At 55.1% G+C, this 18520-nt stretch overlaps 1 protein-coding gene across 1 annotated transcript in view; it reads left to right on the top strand.

Annotated features, from left to right (window-relative positions):
* The first annotated feature begins 2573 nt into the window (after positions 1-2573).
* Positions 2574-18520, top strand: part of HS3ST2 (heparan sulfate (glucosamine) 3-O-sulfotransferase 2) — a 49705-nt gene continuing 33758 nt past the window's right edge. Inside the window, exon 1 of the mRNA XM_010570630.1 lies at positions 2574-2638. Coding sequence (XP_010568932.1) covers positions 2574-2638 — 65 coding nt within the window. The remainder of the gene's footprint in view (positions 2639-18520) is intronic.

Genomic DNA, 18520 nt, shown 5'->3' with positions numbered 1-18520 from the left:
GTCCCCGGCCTGGGTGCTGGGGCTCCCGTCCCGCCAAGGCACCATCCCCGAGCCCCTGGCATGTGCCCGGCAGTGGCAGCTCAGCTCCCTGCAGGGGCCAGGCAGCCCCGGCGCTCGGAGAGCCTCGCCGGCTGCGCTTTCCCACCCGGCCACCCTGAGCTGCAGCCGCCGTGGAGGAGAGAGGGAGAAACCACGGAAAACAATTTGTTTTCCTCTTGCATTTCTCTCTTTTGCTAAAAGCCCCAGCGCAGTAATCTGAGTGGCATTGTTTAGCCAATTACTAATTTACTAGGAATTAACTTTAATGCATTAATAAATGTTGTCATTTTCCTGACAAATTATCATAATAACGCATTTTAATGGGCTGCAGGAGTCAGGAGAATAGTGGGAAATAAATATATTTTAGTATTACTTATTCAGTACATCTGTACCTAATTATATTTGCAGAATAATTACACTGCCACTACTTCCCCGAACTGTGTTTGTGTCAGCAGCACGGGGGTGATAAATCCCTGCCAGGCGGAGGCGGCCCCCCCGCAGCGGTGATTACAGCCCTTCATCACCCGCGGGGGAGGCCCCTGGGTGACACTGTCCGGCCGGGCCCGCCGCCAGCTGCCCTGATTTACTTACCTCTGCGCAGGAGAAACTAATTCAGGAGATGGATTGCTGGAAGGACCCTCCGTGTGAAACATGAATCATTCTTTAATCACAGCCTACCCTGGGCTAAAGAGCGTGGCTCCAAGGTACCGGCAGGGAGAGGAGGGCTCCAGTGCAGCGATGGGTTGGAGGAACCCCCTGCATCCCACTGCGGACCCTCCGCAGCCCCCGAGCTTCGCCCTGGCCAGGGGTGCTGGAGCCCCAGAGCCGCAGGATTCCTGTGCAGAGGAGGGGGCGGTGGGACAGGGTGACGGGGGGCTGGATGTGCAGGCTGGCTCTGTCAGCGCCTGGCACGTGGCATCAGCTGCCTGGAGAGGGGCTGGGGGACGGGCTCGCATCTGCCGTGTGAAGGGCGTAGAGCAGAAACCATAAAACACTGGGCCTGGCCAGCCTGAGGGCTTCTGCTGCTGTTTGCGAGTGCTGTGCCACCCCACGGGGTAGGGACAGGGACAGGGACAGGGGGCAGACAGACTGGCAGTGCTGCGGGCAGGCTGCTGACGTGGAGAGCCTGGGGCCCTGGTGCAGTGACAGAGCAGCTGGCTGCGCTTACGGATGCAGGAGGACAGCAGGACAGGAGGACAGCAGGACAGCCCTGCATGCGCTTTTGCAAAGGTCAGTGCTCAGGCTAGCTGTGGCACCGCTCCATCCTGCCACTTCGTGTGGGCTCTGACGGGTCCTGGACAGCAGCGATGAACCACAATTATGCGAGACCTTTCGATCATAACAGATTTATTCAAAACTCATGCATAAATATTAATGTCCCCAAAGATTTTGAACAACTATTTGGCATAAGCAGAGCAAATATTTAAATCAAACCTGACTGCTGTGCATTGCAAACAGACGGGGCAGTTCTGCACACGATGGCACCTCTGGCAAAACCTGTCTGTGCGCTGGCATTTCTGGGAGCCCCACAGGCTCCTGCAACGTGCGCGGCACGTGAGCCTGCAGCCGCAGATGCCCTCCTCTTCCCTGCTTTCAAGGTGTTTGTTTCAGCCATGCAGGCAGCTCCCGGGCGAAGGGGAGCACCTCTGCCTGCCTCATCCTGGGCTGGGGGACGGGGCAGCCCCGACCCCGTGATCCCCCTCCTGCGGCAGGGGCTGGCACGCAGCGTAGTGCCCACAGCCAGCAGCACGGTCCAGCAGCTCCCGGTGCTCAGGTGTGTTGGCAGTAATTGGCCGCAAGTTTCAGCCCCTTTGCCCTGTTCTCACCCCCTCTCTGAGGGCAGCACGCCGGGCATGCAGTGCCTGATGTATCTGCTGTAATGAACAAAGATGTATGTGCTGTCATCAGACAGCATGAAAGGTTATGAAATTATAACTGGCTCCTCCTAGCATTGATGAAGCATGTCCACTTTAGGCAAACTGCTGTTTTCCTGGTTAATGGTATTTCAGCTGCTCTCCAGGGAGTTGTCCAAGGGCTGGTGCAGGGCTGTCCCCCTCCTGCTGGCAGCCAGGGCTCCTGGCCCTGCAGGGCTCAGTGGTGAAGGGCACAAGCCGGTGGAGCGGGGCACTGGGCAGAGCGTGGAGAGCCAGCAGTCAGAGGCTGATCTAAAACCTTCCTTGCTCCTACTCCTGCTGCTGCTCACAATGTGGCTCTACAGACCCAAAAGCAAAGACAAAGGTTCAACCCCCGGTGCGACTGCCTGTGATCTGTCCTCACGGAAGAGATAAGCTCTTTGCTATAGGAAATGCAGAGACTTCGCAGGTCCTGCCTGCTTTCTGATCAGGCTGTGCACTAATGACACAATCGATGCTCATTGATTGTTCATGGCCATAATATCAGCATGCTATCAGCCAAAGTGGCAATTGCACAGAGACCCGGTGTCTCTGGCAGTCACAGTGCAAAGCAGAGATAACAGAAGTCAGCCCATTCAGCACTGATGAAATAATTGTTCAGTCTGTGCCGCGTGGGTGAACATGCCGCTGCACTTCATGGCTGTCCGGGTGAGCGGTGCTGTGCTCCTTCCTGGCCGGGCGTCCAGGTGAGGTGAAGGGACAAAAGACGTTCCTGCTTCATTGGCATCCCAGGGTGAGCTGCTGGTGTGCAGAAGAAGCAGGAGTCATTCAAGAGGTCACTGAAAGGAAATTTTCCTGCCTCAAAGCATATGGAGATTCTTCGCCTGGACACAGGATGCTCTGCAGTCTCCTTCCGACGGGAGTGTTTGTCTCTCACCCTCAGCTATAGGAGGTGGGTGAGGTTTTAAGGCAGACCTCAGGGATGCATTTGGGCAGCCGGCATCTCCGGGGCCTGACTCCTGCTGCAGGCTTGAGGGGTGGCTGTGCCCCTGCCCCACTCCACAGCACACAGCCCGGTGCTGCTCTTGTGTGGGGCTGTACCAGGCCCTGGGCATGCTTCTGCCTTTTCCCCTCTTCCTCAGGTGCCTTGCCCTGCTCCCTCTCATGCTCCTGGCTCTCAGCGAGCATTCAGCAAATGAGGGGAGCAGCAAATAGCCTCATTTACAAATATCCTGGGTATACCTGGAGCTTACACAGAACTGGATCAAGAAAAAAAGTGCCCACAAATGCGCTTTTGGTGTATGATTTCCTTTAGGTTTAAAAAGCAGCCCCAGTTCTGTCCCCTCCAACAACAACAACAAAGAGAACCTCTCATAGGTAAGGAGGAGCAGGGGGAAAGTGGCAAATTGCAGCAATTTCCTGTAGAAATGGGCTGGTTTGAGGCTACAGATGTTGGCACCAGTCTGTCTAAAATAAAAATAATTGCAGACCATTAAAATAAAGCAATCTCTTCAGATGAGAAACAATTATGCTTTTCAAGGCAAGTGTACATGTCTTTACACCTAGTAATTATCAATTACAGAAGATACCTGCTCTGTTATCTCAACAGCATCTCCAGTTATCTTTTCAGGGCTAATTGCAATGGATTTAATTCAGAACTCAAACACTAATGATTTTGACCTTTATGCTTATTCCTGAGGTGTGATAACACTTTAAAGGCTGAGCAAAACTGATCTGCTTGTTGTTTGCATTGTGCTTCCCTACCTTATAACACGGAGAACCACCCTTCTGCCCCGGTCTGTCCTTCCTGACCTCTCTGGCCGCTGCAGGGGCTGGAGAGCCAGGCTGGAAAGGAGGTGGCATGCAGCCCCCAGCCCCAGCCCGCCGGGGCGAGCTGCGAGCCGGCGCTGCCTGCCCGGGGGATGCTGTCCTGCCAGGGCTCCGGAGCAGCTCCAGGCAGGCAGAGCCCCAGCCCCAGCAGGTGGGTCCCAGCCTCCCCTGGGGTGTGCGGCCGGGGGCATCCCCCACTGCCCAGCCAGCCCAGGAGCCCAGGGGAGTGCTGGTCTGATGGCAAAACCACGCAGCTACGGTCATTCCTAACTCCAGATTATTTACGGTGAAGTTTGTAAATGTCCCTACAGACTTCCTCAGTCAAGTGGGGATGGAGCGAGGCTGGAGGGAAGCTCTCTCATTGCACTCTGTCATGACCCACAGCAGCCTTTGTTCATAAAGTACTTCTCTTGTCACCATGCGATGTTTAAAAATCACCTTTTAAATCACTTTGAAAACCATCCATTGAAGTCGGGTCAAGCAGCAGCTTTGGGGAGCAGAACCGTGCACAGTGCTGTGAAAGCTGCAAACAGAGCATCGCGAACCATGCATTTATCGTGTTTCAGCGCTTTCTCTATGCATTAAACATGGGCGAGTGTCTCATGGGACCCCATGACATTCACTCCTGGGCAGCATTTCCTAGTCTCTTCCTCTCGTTTAAATTTTAAGCGGGTGGTATGGGGGGCATTGGGAGGGGTGCAGAGCCCCCGTGGAAGATGAACATCCCCAGGGGGGTGCTGGACCCCACAGTCCCTCCAGCTGGATGCATTTGTGGGCACACTGCCTGCTCCCCTGGTGCTGTCCCAGGTGCCCTGGTGGGGCCCGATCCTGGCTGCTGGTGCGTCCCTGGGCCCCGAGGCTGCCGGCGCTGTTGGCTGGAGCAGGGCGGCCCCACGCTCTGCAGACCCAGGGAGGGCTCCGGGCTCTGGTGCGGCCAGGCAGAGCGGCATTCCCTCCTGCCATCGGTGTGGCGGCCATGGGCCACGCATGAGCGTTGCTGCTGGAGGCTCCACGGGAGGCAGAGGTGGTGTTACAGCTCTGTGTGTTTCAGGGAGCAAAACTTTCACATCCGTTCCTTCTTCAAAGCAGATTTGATGTCCACATTCAATAAGCACGTGTCCTGGCTAGATCCCTTTTTTAACGGCCCTGATTTCTTTTCTGTCTTTGAGGAAGATGATTCCCTCTTGCCCAATTAAAACCTCATTTCCATGAGGAGCCTTTGGGTTAGCTGGATTCTCTACTGACACTGTCCCCCGGCAGGTCTGCAGCTGCTGCCAGCAGCGGTGCCGGGCTGTGCCGGCCGGTGCGCTCTCGGCTTGGCCGTGCTCGCGTGGGGGATGCCGCCTTCCCATATGGCTCCTTGAGCAAGGCTGAGCCAGCTGCAGGAAGGGGAAGGGCTGCAAGGAGGTGCAGTGGGTGGGCAGGAGGTGCGGTGGGTGGGAAGGAGGTGCGGTGGGTGGGAAGGAGGTCCATGGGTGGGCAGGAGGTGCGGTGTGTCTCTCCCCCTTCCTTGTCTGCTGCCTCCGGCATCTGAGGAGCAAATTCAGGTGCAGAGGAATGGCAAAGCAGACAAATGTCAGGAGTAAGTGTGCAAGAAACCCCAAGAGTAGGTGGATTTCCATCGCACCCTTAACACTGTCATTAGCGTCAAATGTTTTCATTATAAATGAGCTTGAAAGTTCTTCTTTAATCTCCAATACAAATTGTTCTTATTACCTGCAGATGGTGAAAACCTGTTCATGCTGGGTCGAGTGCTCACCCCTGCCTTTGGAGCTGACACGTGCCCCCTTCCCCTCTCCTGCTCTGCATTACATTTGTGAGTTTTAATATTTAATTGGTGTTTTTTGCTATTTTTGTCTCCTGGCACTTTGCCGCAGTTGAGAGCTGGAGGTCAGCAGCCTGTCAGAGTGGAGGGGAGGCTGTGTATTAGTTCATCAGGTTTTTATAATTTATTTGTTATGGATGCTACACCAGGCCTTTCCCAGAACCCTTGGCTGCCTCCCTTACCTGTTATTTATAGGTTTCTCTTTTCCTGCCCTTACATCCTGGGCTCTGGCAGCCTCGCTGATGGAGCCCACGTCAGAGGGCCAGGACCCCACAAACCCCGAGGCCAGGAGGAGACATGGGGGGAGACCTGGAGCAAGGGTGGGGCAAGCACCGCAAGCATCCCCAAGTGACAACTCAGACCCCAGGGGGATGGACGCCTGCAGCCAGGGGCACCCCTGTTTTGGCCAGTAGTCCCTGAAGCGCAGCCGCCAGGCTGGCTCGCGGGTAGGGCTCAAGTGCCACGGGGGCTCGTGCCGTGGCCAAGGGCTGAGCAAGGTGCCGAGGGCGGCGCGGGGGCCGCAGGCGGTGACTCACTGCACTCTCCCCCCGGCTCGAGTCTGCACCGGAGCTGAGCTCCTCACACCAGGCTGGCATTGTGCCTCTGTTGTCTAGGCAAAGGTTTCCATGACACTAAATAAAGTGAAATATGATTTTGCACAGCTGGATTCTGTCTTAGATGCAGGTTAGGGGCAAGAAATGTAGATCCAGCAGAGAGCTGTAGGTAGCAAAGTATAAGGGCTGTGAACTGTGATTGGCGACAAGCAGAAAAATACCAATTTTTAGCAGTTATTCATCTGGCTCCCAACCAGACGTTTACTTCCAAAGCCGTGTCTTGTTTGTTGGTCTTGCATAATTGTCTTATGCCACGAGGAAGGAGAGTGTTCAAGCAATGTCATATAATAAATGAGGAACCGGAGGAGATGTATATCCATGCCTGGACAACATGCCGGGTACTCCCACCCAGCGAGCTCATGCCATGCCCAGGATGCAGCCAGCAGCCCTTGGCCATGTGCCTGTGGTTGGCAGACCTGTGCATGGGCACCCTGAGCTCAAGCTAAACTGGGCTCGAACTAAACTGGGCCTGTCTGTCACTTGCCAGCACTTTGGGCAGTCTCCAGGCAGTGGTGAGGGCATCCCCCTGGCACTCCATACTCCCATGCCTGAGCCCCAGGGACCCAAGAGGAATGACAGTGGGTTCACCTGCCCTGCAGCTCCTTGCCCCACTGCATCCCCCCAGCAGCCTCTACCGAACCCCACCACAAAGGCAGCGCTGATGCACCGGCACCGGTGCTCGCTGGCTCCCGGCAAGGGTGGGGGGAGCCGGCAGCAGCTAATGGCCGCACAGAACCACCCCAGCGCCTGGGCAGTGCTGCAGGAGATGCTCTCTGGTTGTCCTCCATGCGCGCAGGCTGGTTAATCAGCCCAGTTTGTTAATAGCGGTACCTGAAGATCACCTCTGCCGTGCTTGTGCGCCTCCCCACAGCACGCTCTGCAACTGCTGCTTGTATAAGGATTTTATTTAAATACCTTTAAGGTGCAGCATCTGATGGGATCATCTCTGTGAAGCTTGGAGGGAAGCTTTACAGATCTTATTTTAAGAGGTTTAATTAAATGTTATGGGATATCAAGTATACTATGTTAATTCGTGTTAATTTGGAAGTTGTCTGAATTCTGGAGACTCAATTAGAAGTAATTAAAATCCGTTCTCATTTATTCTTGCATACGAAATATATGCTGCTTTTCCACTCTTCTTTTTCCATCAGAAGCAAAGGGCATGTCTGGGCCTAGGGTGCACCTGACTTTCATGGATTAATTTGGTGGGCAAATCCAGACTGGGAGGAAAAATCAGAATCAAACTGCATTACAGCCTTGCTGTTTAGGTCAGCGTCTGGAAAAGAGCTTTCTGTGGTTACAGCTCAACCGATTTCCACCGGTTCAGGAATAAGCAGTGGCTCCACATGCCTGTCAGTCAGGGACAGGCTCGGCAGTGGGTGGGTGGGTGGCTGCCGTGGAGGGGCTGCGCGGCAGAAGGGGGGTCTGTGGGAAACCTGGCAGGGGACAGGCAGGGCTGGGACTCTGGTGTGGGGGGGCTTGGCTGCCTGAGAGCAGGTGAAACGGGGGTGAGCAGGCCCCTCAATCCCCCCCTCCCGCCCAGCATGCTGACAAACACCCGATGCTTGCAGAATAATAATGCAAAAGTGAAGAAATAAATATATAACCACAGGAGGCGAGCTGCAGGAATGCCCCAGCAGCTGGGGCTGCCTGCCCACCGCCCGGCCCTGCACCAGCAGTGCCAACGACTACACAAGCCATGAAATTGAGACCCTGATGAGAGCTTTGAAATTGGGAATTTGGGGAGAGTTTGTAAAATGTTTAAGAGGCAGAAGCAGCACAAAGCCTCAATTTTAATTATTGCAGTTTTAATCACTGGAATGTTTTTTTCTACCCTGAATGATAAAGTAATTGGGAATGTGAATGGAGTGTGATTATCGTGCAAATTACAAAATCAGAAGGAAGAGCAACCCAGTCCGAAACAGGCTCCTTGCTCCAGGGGAGGGAAGGAGTGCTTCAGCTGCACCGGCACGGGGAGGGGGCTGGGGGGCAGCTGACACACGGGGGTCAGTGTGATGGAGATGGTGCACTGGTGCTGGCTGTGGGCCAGGGTGATGGGTGGGCATGGGGGCTCCACACCCCTTTTTGGGGAGGTCTGCCAGCTCTGCCTCCTGGCACGGGCAGCTTCTGCCTGTTGCCATCCTTGGTAGGCTGGTGGGACGCACACCTCTCACACAGCTGGCAACGGGCAGCGGGTGGTGGCCAGGCTGCAGGACGCTGTACCCTGTTGCCCACTGCAGGACCTGCTCAGCAGGCACAATGCACTGCAGGGGATGGTTATCGCCCCGAGCTGCCAGCGCGGCTGCCCTGGATGGAGACTGGCTGGACAAGGGCAGATCGCATGCCTGCAGGGCAGGCAGATTGCATCCCTCCTCCTGGCCTGCCCACCTGGGCAGCAGGGCTGGACTGCCCCGAGGCAGGACAGCTGTAGTGCCTGGAGCGATGCTGAGCCCATCCTCTGAGGACCCTGCCGGACCAGGAGGAGATGGGAGCATCTTTGTCCCCAGCATCCCGGGGTGCGAGCGGAGGCCCGGCGGTGGGGGTGAGCTCCGGCCGCTGGCAGCACAGCCCAGCAGGGCTGGCCGTGGGCAGGGGGGTGAGCAGCCTATCGGGATGAGCAATATGGAAGTCATTTGATAGTGAGGAAGGGATATACCTGCTCTCAGTCATGTTTAGGTAATTGGAAGTAAATAACTCCTTTCATCTTTAAATCGGGTGACTTCATAGACTAGGTAAATGGAAGAAACAAAATCCCGATTTTCGTTCGCCTTCCACGCACGTAGTAAAAATGAACCTTCGTCTGCAGCAATTCTCAGCTAATGAAAAACGAATGAGGTTTTAAATCAACCCAAAACGCAGAGCTCTGCTGCCATAGTCGTGCGAGGCTGCTGTAGGACAGCCTCTATTTCCAAGGCTCCTCACAGAATCCTGAATAATTTTATTAGATTTTGAGCAAGGCTGTTGCCAAAACATTTATTACCGCACCCAGTGAGTGCGGGGAGACAAAGGGGTGTTTGAGGGGCTGATGTCACGGGCAGTCATGGCTTTCTTTTCTCTTTACAAAGTTTCGAAGGGCTGAGGTCTATTCTGTGGTGTTTGTACATCGCTCATCTGGTCTGGAGTGACCAGCCCTGCCTGATCACTTCTCGTGGAAGGGTCCCTCTTGCGCGGCCTTTAAATCATGTCTGAACACGACATAATTCTCCCATGTGCCTGGTGACTTCTATGTATTTGATCAGTTCAGATTCCATAAAAATGTAAATAATCAAAGCCCTTCTGCTATTATTTATAACGCCTCACTCTGGGGTGTAATTTATGTATTAATTTCAGCTGCAAGTTTCTGAAGGGAGAGAAAAAAAAGATTAATAATCAGATATGTGGCTGCCACTAAATGCCATTGCTGCCAGTGTCTCCTCCACTGCACACACCCGAAAGCCCCGCAGACCTGATTACCTGCTCCCAGGGGACCGGGGGGGCCAGTCCCTGCCCTGGGACCCACTGGTGGGGCGGCCACAGCGTGTCCCTGTGGGTGCAGGGAGGGTCCCTGCCAGCCTGTGTAGGGGAAGGCTCCCGTGGGCCAGGGATGCACCGCACGGCTCCAGCTGCTGCCGGGTGCTGCCTCCGGCCGTGGGTGCTCCTGGGTTTCGGAAGCCTCCGAGGGAGCGGGCAGGACCCACTAGGGTGCTATTGCTGCATCGGCACAGTGCGGTACAGCCAGGGGTTTGCTGGCAGAGGATCCGCTCATCAGCACTTATCTCTGATGTGTTGTATAATCTGCCAGCTCATAGACCGAAGATCATGACGGTCTTTAGAGCAAACGATCAGCCTGGAGTTGCTGGCGGGCGATGTAACACGGGTCGGCTTGGGGCCGTGCCAATGGCTTTCCATCGCTGCCCTGCGCACACAGCGCTGCCCGCCAGCCCACCAGTCACCCGCGGGAACTTGCTTGGGAGCTTTTCCCTGTGTTAAATCTCCTCCGCAGCCCAGAGCAGAAGGCAGGACAGGGCTTTGCTCCCTCGGCCCCGGAGCCACCCAGCCCACGGGAGGTGCCTGGCCAAGGCTGGGTGTGCAATGCTCGTAGCTGGCAGCGGCCGGCGAGGTGAGCCCCACGCAGCATCAAGGAGCTCCTGCCCTTGCAGACTGCTTTTCCTTCGCCTGTCACAAGCGGCCTTTCCCTCCCACACACTCGTGCACATCGGACCCTCCTTTAGATGATATCAAAGCAGCCATGACTGGGTTCTGCGGGGAGCAGAGAGGTTGGCTGAGATGTTTAGGATCAGTTCCACCCTCTTCCCAGAGGGAAAGGGGCAGATGAGGAACATGGGGCTGGTTTTGGTGCCGTGCCAGCAGCTTTGGGGCTGCAGAGGGACAGGACAGCGTGACTGCGTGGGGTGCGCTCAGAACTGGTGAACTCATGCCACGTGGGTCTGCCTGGGGTGCTGCTTTCACAGCCCTGTGGGCCGCAGCTCAGATCTGTTCTGCCCGGGAGCAGACATCCCTTGCCAGTCTGGCGAGGAACTGGAGCAGAGGGACAGCAGAGGCAGCCGCTGTGGGACCCTGGCCCTCCTGCACCCAGGGGCTGGGCCATGGCCCCCAGGAGTGGAACCGTTGCTGGCTGCTGGCAACGTCAGCTCTGCCCAGACACACTGGGCCCAGAGATGCAAACTGGCCTGGCCACGCTGGCGGTTCCTCAGCCCCCGCTATTAGCTATCTGTTAAGCATCGTATCTGATCCAGACACAGCATTATATGCATTTCTCTGGGAATAAGCTCCTGCTTGACACAGTCTGTGATTGCTTTTTTAAAACCATGTGGGGAGGATCAGTTCCTTCATCCACTGATAAGGTATCAGGTGACAGAGGGATCAGCATCCACCACATAAATCTGCAACTAATCCTTTGGAATCAATATTTTTCATTAAGAACCTGTGAGAGTTGGGCCATTATAGGGAAAAATCTGTTTAGGTTGACACCTTGATGAAGTTACTCAGTTCAGGGGCTTAAGTCATTGAAAGGTAATAAAGAGCAAAGAGCACAGAAAGATCGAGGTGCCGGTTATGAGAGCTGGTGACGGGAATAGGGGCTTTATTGCAGAGAGAAATTACCATACTGATTTATTGTGGAATTACAAGAACTTTAAAGGGCTGGCAGCGCTGCCCAGATGTCACTGCTGGCTAGGGACACTGCCCAGGTGTTCCCTCTCACGCCGAGGGCTCTCCCCTCCCGCACGCCACGTGCCTTGCAGTGCGGCGGTGTGCCATGGGTTTGCTTTGTCCTCCAAATGCGTTGGGTGCCGGCCAAGACACCAGCTGCACTGCCTGAACCGCTGCTGCCAGCATGGGCACTGCTGGCGGCTGGAGGCAGAGGAGCCCAGGACTCCGTGGCCGGGGCACGGGGACCCCCTGGTGCTCAGGAGCTCCGAGTGGCTCCTCAGGACCGTCAGCACCGCAGCAAGGCCAGGGTCCAGGACAAAGTGCTCCTCCCACCACGCTAGGTGCCTGCGCCATCCGTGCCCTGCATCCTTGGTGTTCCTCAGCCATCCATGCCCTGTGTTGCTGGTGTTCTCCAGGAGAGGAGGTCTCACTGCCTTCCCACGCTGCTGGCAGCGGAGCGCCCTGTGCCATCACTGCTGTCTCCATGAAGCGCTTCCAGCCGCAGCAGCGATGTCCGCTGGGACTCCTGGGCATGATTCGCTCCCGGTCGGATCCCTTCCCAGCAGCACAGCCATCCCAGCTGCAGCTTCTGGCTGAGCATGGTCTCGGTGTGGGGAGCAGCCCCGCAGCCACAGGAGAGGTGCCAGGGGAGCTGCAGGGGCACGGGGAGGTGTGGAGCCAGGGCTGCGCAGGGAGCAGCGAGGGGCCCGGCTGGAGAGCAGCGTGCGGGTGGGCAGCGGGTGTCTGCTGCGCCTCTTTGGGAGGAGAGGAGCAGCTGCCCACGGACCCACCGCAGAGCCCCGTCGGGAGGGCACCCTGTGTGAGCAAACGCTGCTCCTGGCCCAGCAGCGCTGCCGAGCTCTGCCACAGCTCAGTGCAGACGCTTAATCCCTGGATAAACTGTCAGGGAACGACTGTACACAAACACGTACACAGCTGGGAGGCAGGACTGCCCCTAACGTGCGAGATGCTGCTGGCTCCTCTGTACGTGATATGTAATAGCATGAGCGAGCCGGGGCACTGCGGGCTGCCTGCCGCTCTTCCAAGCCCCGGCTTTAATAATTGAAGAAGTCAAACTTATCCTGAAGTTTTCTTTATAGGTTAATCAAGGTTAATTGTGCACACTGCAAATGAATATGTCTGGCCCATAAATCCCCAAACCTCATTAAAGAGGATTAAATGATATGACTACTTTGTAAATCCCAAAATTTCATGCAAACCTCTCATAAACAATAACATGAGACCCCTGACATGCTCAGCCTCTGCTAATCCTGGTGCTCACTCCAGGAGCGAGGAAGAAACGAGCTTCCACCTCCCTGCAGCTTGTGAGGGTGGGCACTGCCAGCAGCAGGGGCATGGAGGGGTCTGCTGCCCACACACCCAGAGCCGGTGTCTGCATCCCGCCAGCACCCAGCCAGCAGCCTGAGCACCGTGTCTGCGCCTGTGGCACAGCATCGTGGAGGGCCCGGCTCACCCGGGCAGGGTGGGTGCCGAGAGAGCAGCCAGAGGCCTCTGCCGAGCGCAGAGACAGTGCCAGTTCTACCCTGGCGCTGAGCACCCTGCTCCAGCTGAGCCAGCAAATGGAGGCAAATTGTAATCCCTCAGATCTGGGTAATGCCGGGGAAATTCTGCAATAACTACCTTGGCTCTGAGCCACGATTGATGTGTTTTGTTCCAGAAAGATTTTGTTTTGCAACTCCTTCAGCAATCATTTGTTTCTATCCTCACTGACTATCCCTAACCAACACTGAAATGAAGCGGGGAGGGGGCAATATGGAGAGCAGCACCCGAACCAGAGAGCAGCACCCAAGGCGAGCTGAGCGGGCAGAGCTCTCCTGGCAGTGGGAGTGCTGCTTGCCAGTAGGAGCTTGGGTTTGCTGGCTGGACATCACCACAGCCCTGCAGGGATGCTGCTCCTCTTCCATCCAGAAAAGATGTAAACCACCCAAATCTTCATGAGCAATTAAAAGGTAATCAAAGGAAAATCTGTCAGATAAGGATTGTTGTGTGGTTTTATACTTGGCTTTGCATCTGTTTGTGGAACAAAACGTATTGTCAGTGAGATTTGTAGCCCGGAGATTTGCATTGTGGTTCCTGGATGCAATTCAATTCAGAATTGATGGGTTGGGAAGGATGGGATTTTTATGTTAACAGCAACCTTTATCTTAGATTTAAGCTAACTGCTACGTGCTCTGTAAATACGTGCATGTGCTAGACACTTTTCCTTAATTTATAATCATGATGAGAACTGCTATTGGTTCCTCTTCTCTCTCCAAATGTTCCCTTTCGCCCAGGCACTGGAGTAGGGATTTCAGTGTCCTAAAGCATGGCTCGGCCCTGGCTGTAGGACTGCTTGGGGCACTGTCCCCCTGCCCTGTCCCTGCCTTGGCTCGCAGGGGCTGGAGTTGCCCTCCTTCTGTCGGTGGAGACGAGGTGCCCCGTAATGGTGGAGCACTTTTCAGTACCTGTTTGATTTTTATTTTTTTAATGACTTTAAAAATATCTCAAAAATTTTCAAAAGAAAAGCAAATTTCACAGGCATTTTCATGAATGATCTCTCTTGCTCTTTGCCAGTCACAGAGCTGCTTTAGCGATGTTTTGGCTAAATTTTACATTTGGGAAAGGAGGGAGAGAGGGGTTAGGGTTGGCGGTGCCCATGCTCCCAGCTTGGAGTTCGTGCAATCCCTCCCCAGGCTTTTTGGACCACCCCGAGGGTGCAGGGCTGGTGCATCCTCACCCCATGGGGCCATGCTGCGTGGCAGGGGCTGGGGACAGCCGTGGCCCCACAGGCAGCCCGGCAGCACCCGGCCACAGGCTCTTGGGCTCTCAGCAGCTCCGGGCTCCCCAGCAGCCCCAGCTCCAGATGCTGACCCAGGACCTCCCAGGAGGGAGATGCATCCAGCCACCCGTGTCAGCCTGAAACCCAGGGACACAGGGGACAATTGCTCCCTGCAGCACTTGGGCTGCATCCAGCTGGCTCTGAAAGGTCTGCAAATGGTGCAATCCCAGCGGTAATTACTTGCCAGGCGGGGAGCTGAGACCGTCTGCATTATGCACAGTTAAACGCTCGGTGATTCCGCCCTGAGCCTCTCCGCTCCACTGCAGGCCACCCGCCCTCCAGTCACCCCGATTAACGGATTACGACATTCCCAGTTCAGAAGACACTTGTATCCACAGAGTTTTGCTGAGCAAATGCTGCTCTCGGAGATCTGAATAGAAACTAATTGTTCCAAGTGCCTTTCACGTTCCTGATCTATCGATTAACCACTGGGAGTGGGAATCCCTCTAGAAATACTCTCCCAACTCACTCAGTCCATATCACTCCAGCTTCTTAACTAAATCCCTTCCAAATCCTTGCAAAAATCTAATTGAGAGCTCATGCTGCTGAGCGGAGGTGCTGCAGCCTGACTCAACCAGTAAATGGCGTGTGAATAAGAGGGAGCCTATTGTTGCCTAACATGGTCCCATCAATAATAGATACCAGCAAACCTCTGAGGGAGCTAAAAATTTCTCCTTTAGGTATGAATTATGGATGCAGTTTAGTGTAATGTAGATGTATCTCAAAGGTTTTTCCCAGTTTATATGCTAGTAAAAACTAGCAATTTGCTTGTGTTCCACCTATAGGGTTTTTTAAAATAAAGAAATTCTCTCTTCTGCAATAAATTCCAGCATTAATGAAGGTGAAGACAAATTGTTAACATGCATTTCAAGCACAGAATGAGCGTGTCCAGGTGGGAGGTGGCAGGGCTGCCAGCTGTGCTCCAGCACCAGCAGTGCTCCAGCAGCGCCGGAGCCATGTGCCACAGGCAGCTGGGGGCCGAGGTGTGCGCAGGACCAGAGCGGTCCCAGCCCCACGGCTCCCATCACCTCCTCCCCAGTGTGGGTGGGCAGGGAGGGTCCCTGGGCTCGGCGGTCTCTGCCCCCAGGTGGATTTTGGCTGTGGTGGGGCAGGGGAGTCGGGTGATCCCAAAGGGTGCTCAGCACAGCCTGCTCCCGAGGGGCTGCCAGGAGCGGGGGGACACTGCTGCTCCGCGCAGGGCAAGGGGCTGCCGGTGGTGGTGGGTCCCCGGCACGGAGGCTCAGCTCTGCAAACGAGTGGTGCTGGCGCCCATTACCTGCGGCGCCCGTCCCTGCCCTGATGAACAGCCCACGGCCCCAATAGATCTGCGGGAGACACTTGAAAAGCCCATGTGCATCTCCCGGGGTCAGAGGGCTAATGCTTTTTTTAATACCCTCTGATAATTAATACTCTACATCTACAATGAAAGATCATTATAAAAAGATTTGCTATAACTACAGTAGCTCCTTCTCGAACACATAATGAACAGCAATCCCGAGGGGTCAGCTCCTGTCAAAAAAAAATCCATAGCTGCAGATTCATGTTGGCGTTTCCTACAGCTCCAACAACCACTGAGCGACCAGTGGTAATGAACCGACGCCGGCGGCCGTGGGCCTTGGCGGGACCGGCACGGCAGACCCTCCCCGAGGACTCTTCTGGGGCAGGAGCTGGGTGCTGCTGGGTGCTGCTGGGTGCTGCTGGGCACAGTGTCTGCCAAGCAGCAACGCCTTCCATCTCCCCCGTGGGGATCCCAGCCGGTCCCTCTGCGAGGGGCTGAGGGGACTCCCTATGGATCCAGGGCATCATGGTGTCCACCGTGGTGCCAACCCCAGCTCTGCCTCTGGCTGGCTGTCCCTGCCTTGCTGGCCATTGCCACCAAACTGGGGGGCACCAGCAGCTTTGCAGCTCCCCCAGCCCTGCCCCAACAGAGCCCCGGCACTTTGGTGCACCCGGGGCAGGGGAAGGGCCTGTCTGCTCTCCTCTGTGGGAGAAAGCGTACAGCAACAGCAGCGTTTCCACAATCTGGGACCAGAACTAGCAAGGAAATTCCCAGTTTTCTGAAGGCATTGGCCTGAAACACAGTTTACACACAAAATCTTGTCATTTAATATGAGCTATAAGAAGGCTCTTTAAGCCCATCTTTTGCAAACTTAATGTTTCAGTTTGCAAGTTTAATTTTTTTCTGTTTTTTTTTTCAGAGAGGCGTTGACATATCTGTATTTATTTTTTAAAGAAAGAACAAACTTTTATAGACCTTCTGCAAAACCTTGTAAAAATATAATCTCTTCTTGTGCCAGACAACTGGTGCCTGCTGACTCAATTGCTTTTATATATGACAAGGCTTGAAAAAAATGATTGCCATTGCCTAACTCTGAACAGATTGGAGTGAAGTGCAGGACTCATCAATCAGATGTGCCATGTCGGGCACGCAGAATACAGCACCCTGGTGCCGGGATCATCATGATGGTTTTTTCCTAAATCTTCCCTTCAGCCATTGCTTCCGAGCATTCCTGGCTGTTGCTGAGCAGCTTGAGCGGCATCATCGCAGGGTAATACAGAAAACGCAAGTGCTGCAAGTCAGACACTGCTTCCAGCCGACGACAGCTGCTTGTCAGGCAGAGTAATCACGGATACACTTTGGTAGGAAGAAACTGTCTTCAATTTAATAAATATGTAAAACAGTGTTTAACAGCCCTGAAATAAACTGTTGAACTGCGTGGTCCACAGAGCTCATCTCACCTGCTGCTCCTGACGGCGCAGCCATTTGCACCTGTGTTTAAGTGTGTCACACACCTTGCACCTGCAGACGTGCCCCCACGCCCCACTGCGGCATCTCTGCCTGTCCCCAGACTCGATGTCTGTGACCGGGGGCTCCTTTCCCCGGAACCGGGGGCAAGACCAGGCTCGGAGGCAGTGTCACACTCGCACAGGGGCTGGTGTCGGCAGCGGGGGGCAGAGAGGGGTTGCTGCCGGTGTGGGGAAGGGCCGGGGCTGGAGGCAGGTGCGATGGGAGTGTTGTCAACTAATAAATTTAGGAGGTGACAGCCCAGTGTTGTGCTAAAGTGTAGGGGTGGTATTTCTTGAAAGTTTTGTGGTACGTGTACTTAAGCAGGATTATTGATTTGAGCACGTATGTGGCGCTGCACTGGAGCCAATCAATATGTGCATTATTAATGTGCTGTACTTATACCTAGTGATTACTCATGAAGAAGTGGCCTTCACTGGGGCCAGAGTTCAGACTGCTCTGCTGTGATAGATGCTTTTTAAAATTGCTGGATTAGAGTCGTCGGTGTTTCACCCCATGGTCCTGTGAGTTACCTGTCCTTTGCTTCCCACTCCTCTGCCGGCTTGGCTTGGCAAACACGGTGTGCAGAGCCACGCTGCCGCTGCCGCTTTGCACCTTCCCCTGCCCTCAGAGTGGGGCTTGTGTACTGGGAAAGTCCCCGTCCCCCCTCGGCCTCGCGGCTGTGGCTCTCCCACCGCAGCCGAGCGAACCGTGGGCTGAGCAGCTCTGCAGCACGGGTCGGCATGGTCGTGGAGCCCAGCTGCTCCCGTGCTGAAGTAATCCCCCCTGTGACTGCAACTGCCTTCTTGCTCTGAACACTAGAAATACCGACCGCTCCGGTGCCACCAGTGCCAGGCAGGCTGCTCACCCTGCCCTTTGCTCTGGGACCAGAGCCAGGTATGGACCGGCAAGGGGGATGTGAGACCACTCGGTCCATCTTTGCTGCTCTCTGAGGTGGGGAGAAATCATCCTTAGAAAGGCTGCTCCCTGCTCCTGACCCTCCTGTGTCCAAAATTCAGTGTGCGAGAGGTCCTCCTGTGCTGGCAGAGCCGACGGCAGGGAGCAAGGGCCACGGCAGGCTGACGCCTCCCTGCAGCGTGCTGTCCTGGGCAAGGGGCATCCGTCCCACCGTCAGCTCCCCAGCTTTCAGCTCAGTCCCGCCGTGGGCCCAGTGCCATCCTCTGTGCTTGGGGGTGTCTGCAGGGACGCCGCAGCTTGAGAGGACTTGAGTTACAACAAGCCAGTCTGAACTCTGGAGTATTTAATTCACTAATTAAGCACAGACCTTGCAAGCTGGGACTTACTGAAAAGGGAGATGCCAGGGGGATATTTCTGAATGCTGCTCTACAGCTGAAAATTAATTCCTGGAGATGTTGCGTGGATTAAAAGGCAGAGGGAGGCTGGAGCTGGTAATTAGAAGCTCTGGGATCCTGCAGTCGCAGCCAAAGGAGCAGCAAGTCCTGGGGTAGAGACCTGCCTGGAAATGAACTCTTTCCTGGCCAGCAAGGCAGCAGGGAGGTCGGGGGCCGCTGGAGTCATGTGCCCACCACGGGCTGCGGTGCCTGTGATGAATAAACGCACGAG

The sequence above is a fragment of the Haliaeetus leucocephalus genome, unplaced genomic scaffold (genome assembly GCF_000737465.1).
Source record: "Haliaeetus leucocephalus isolate CR32 unplaced genomic scaffold, Haliaeetus_leucocephalus-4.0 Scaffold295, whole genome shotgun sequence".
Lineage (NCBI taxonomy): Eukaryota > Metazoa > Chordata > Aves > Accipitriformes > Accipitridae > Haliaeetus > Haliaeetus leucocephalus.
The sequence above is the reverse complement of the archived record's forward strand: the minus strand, read 5'-3'. Positions and strand labels throughout refer to the sequence as shown.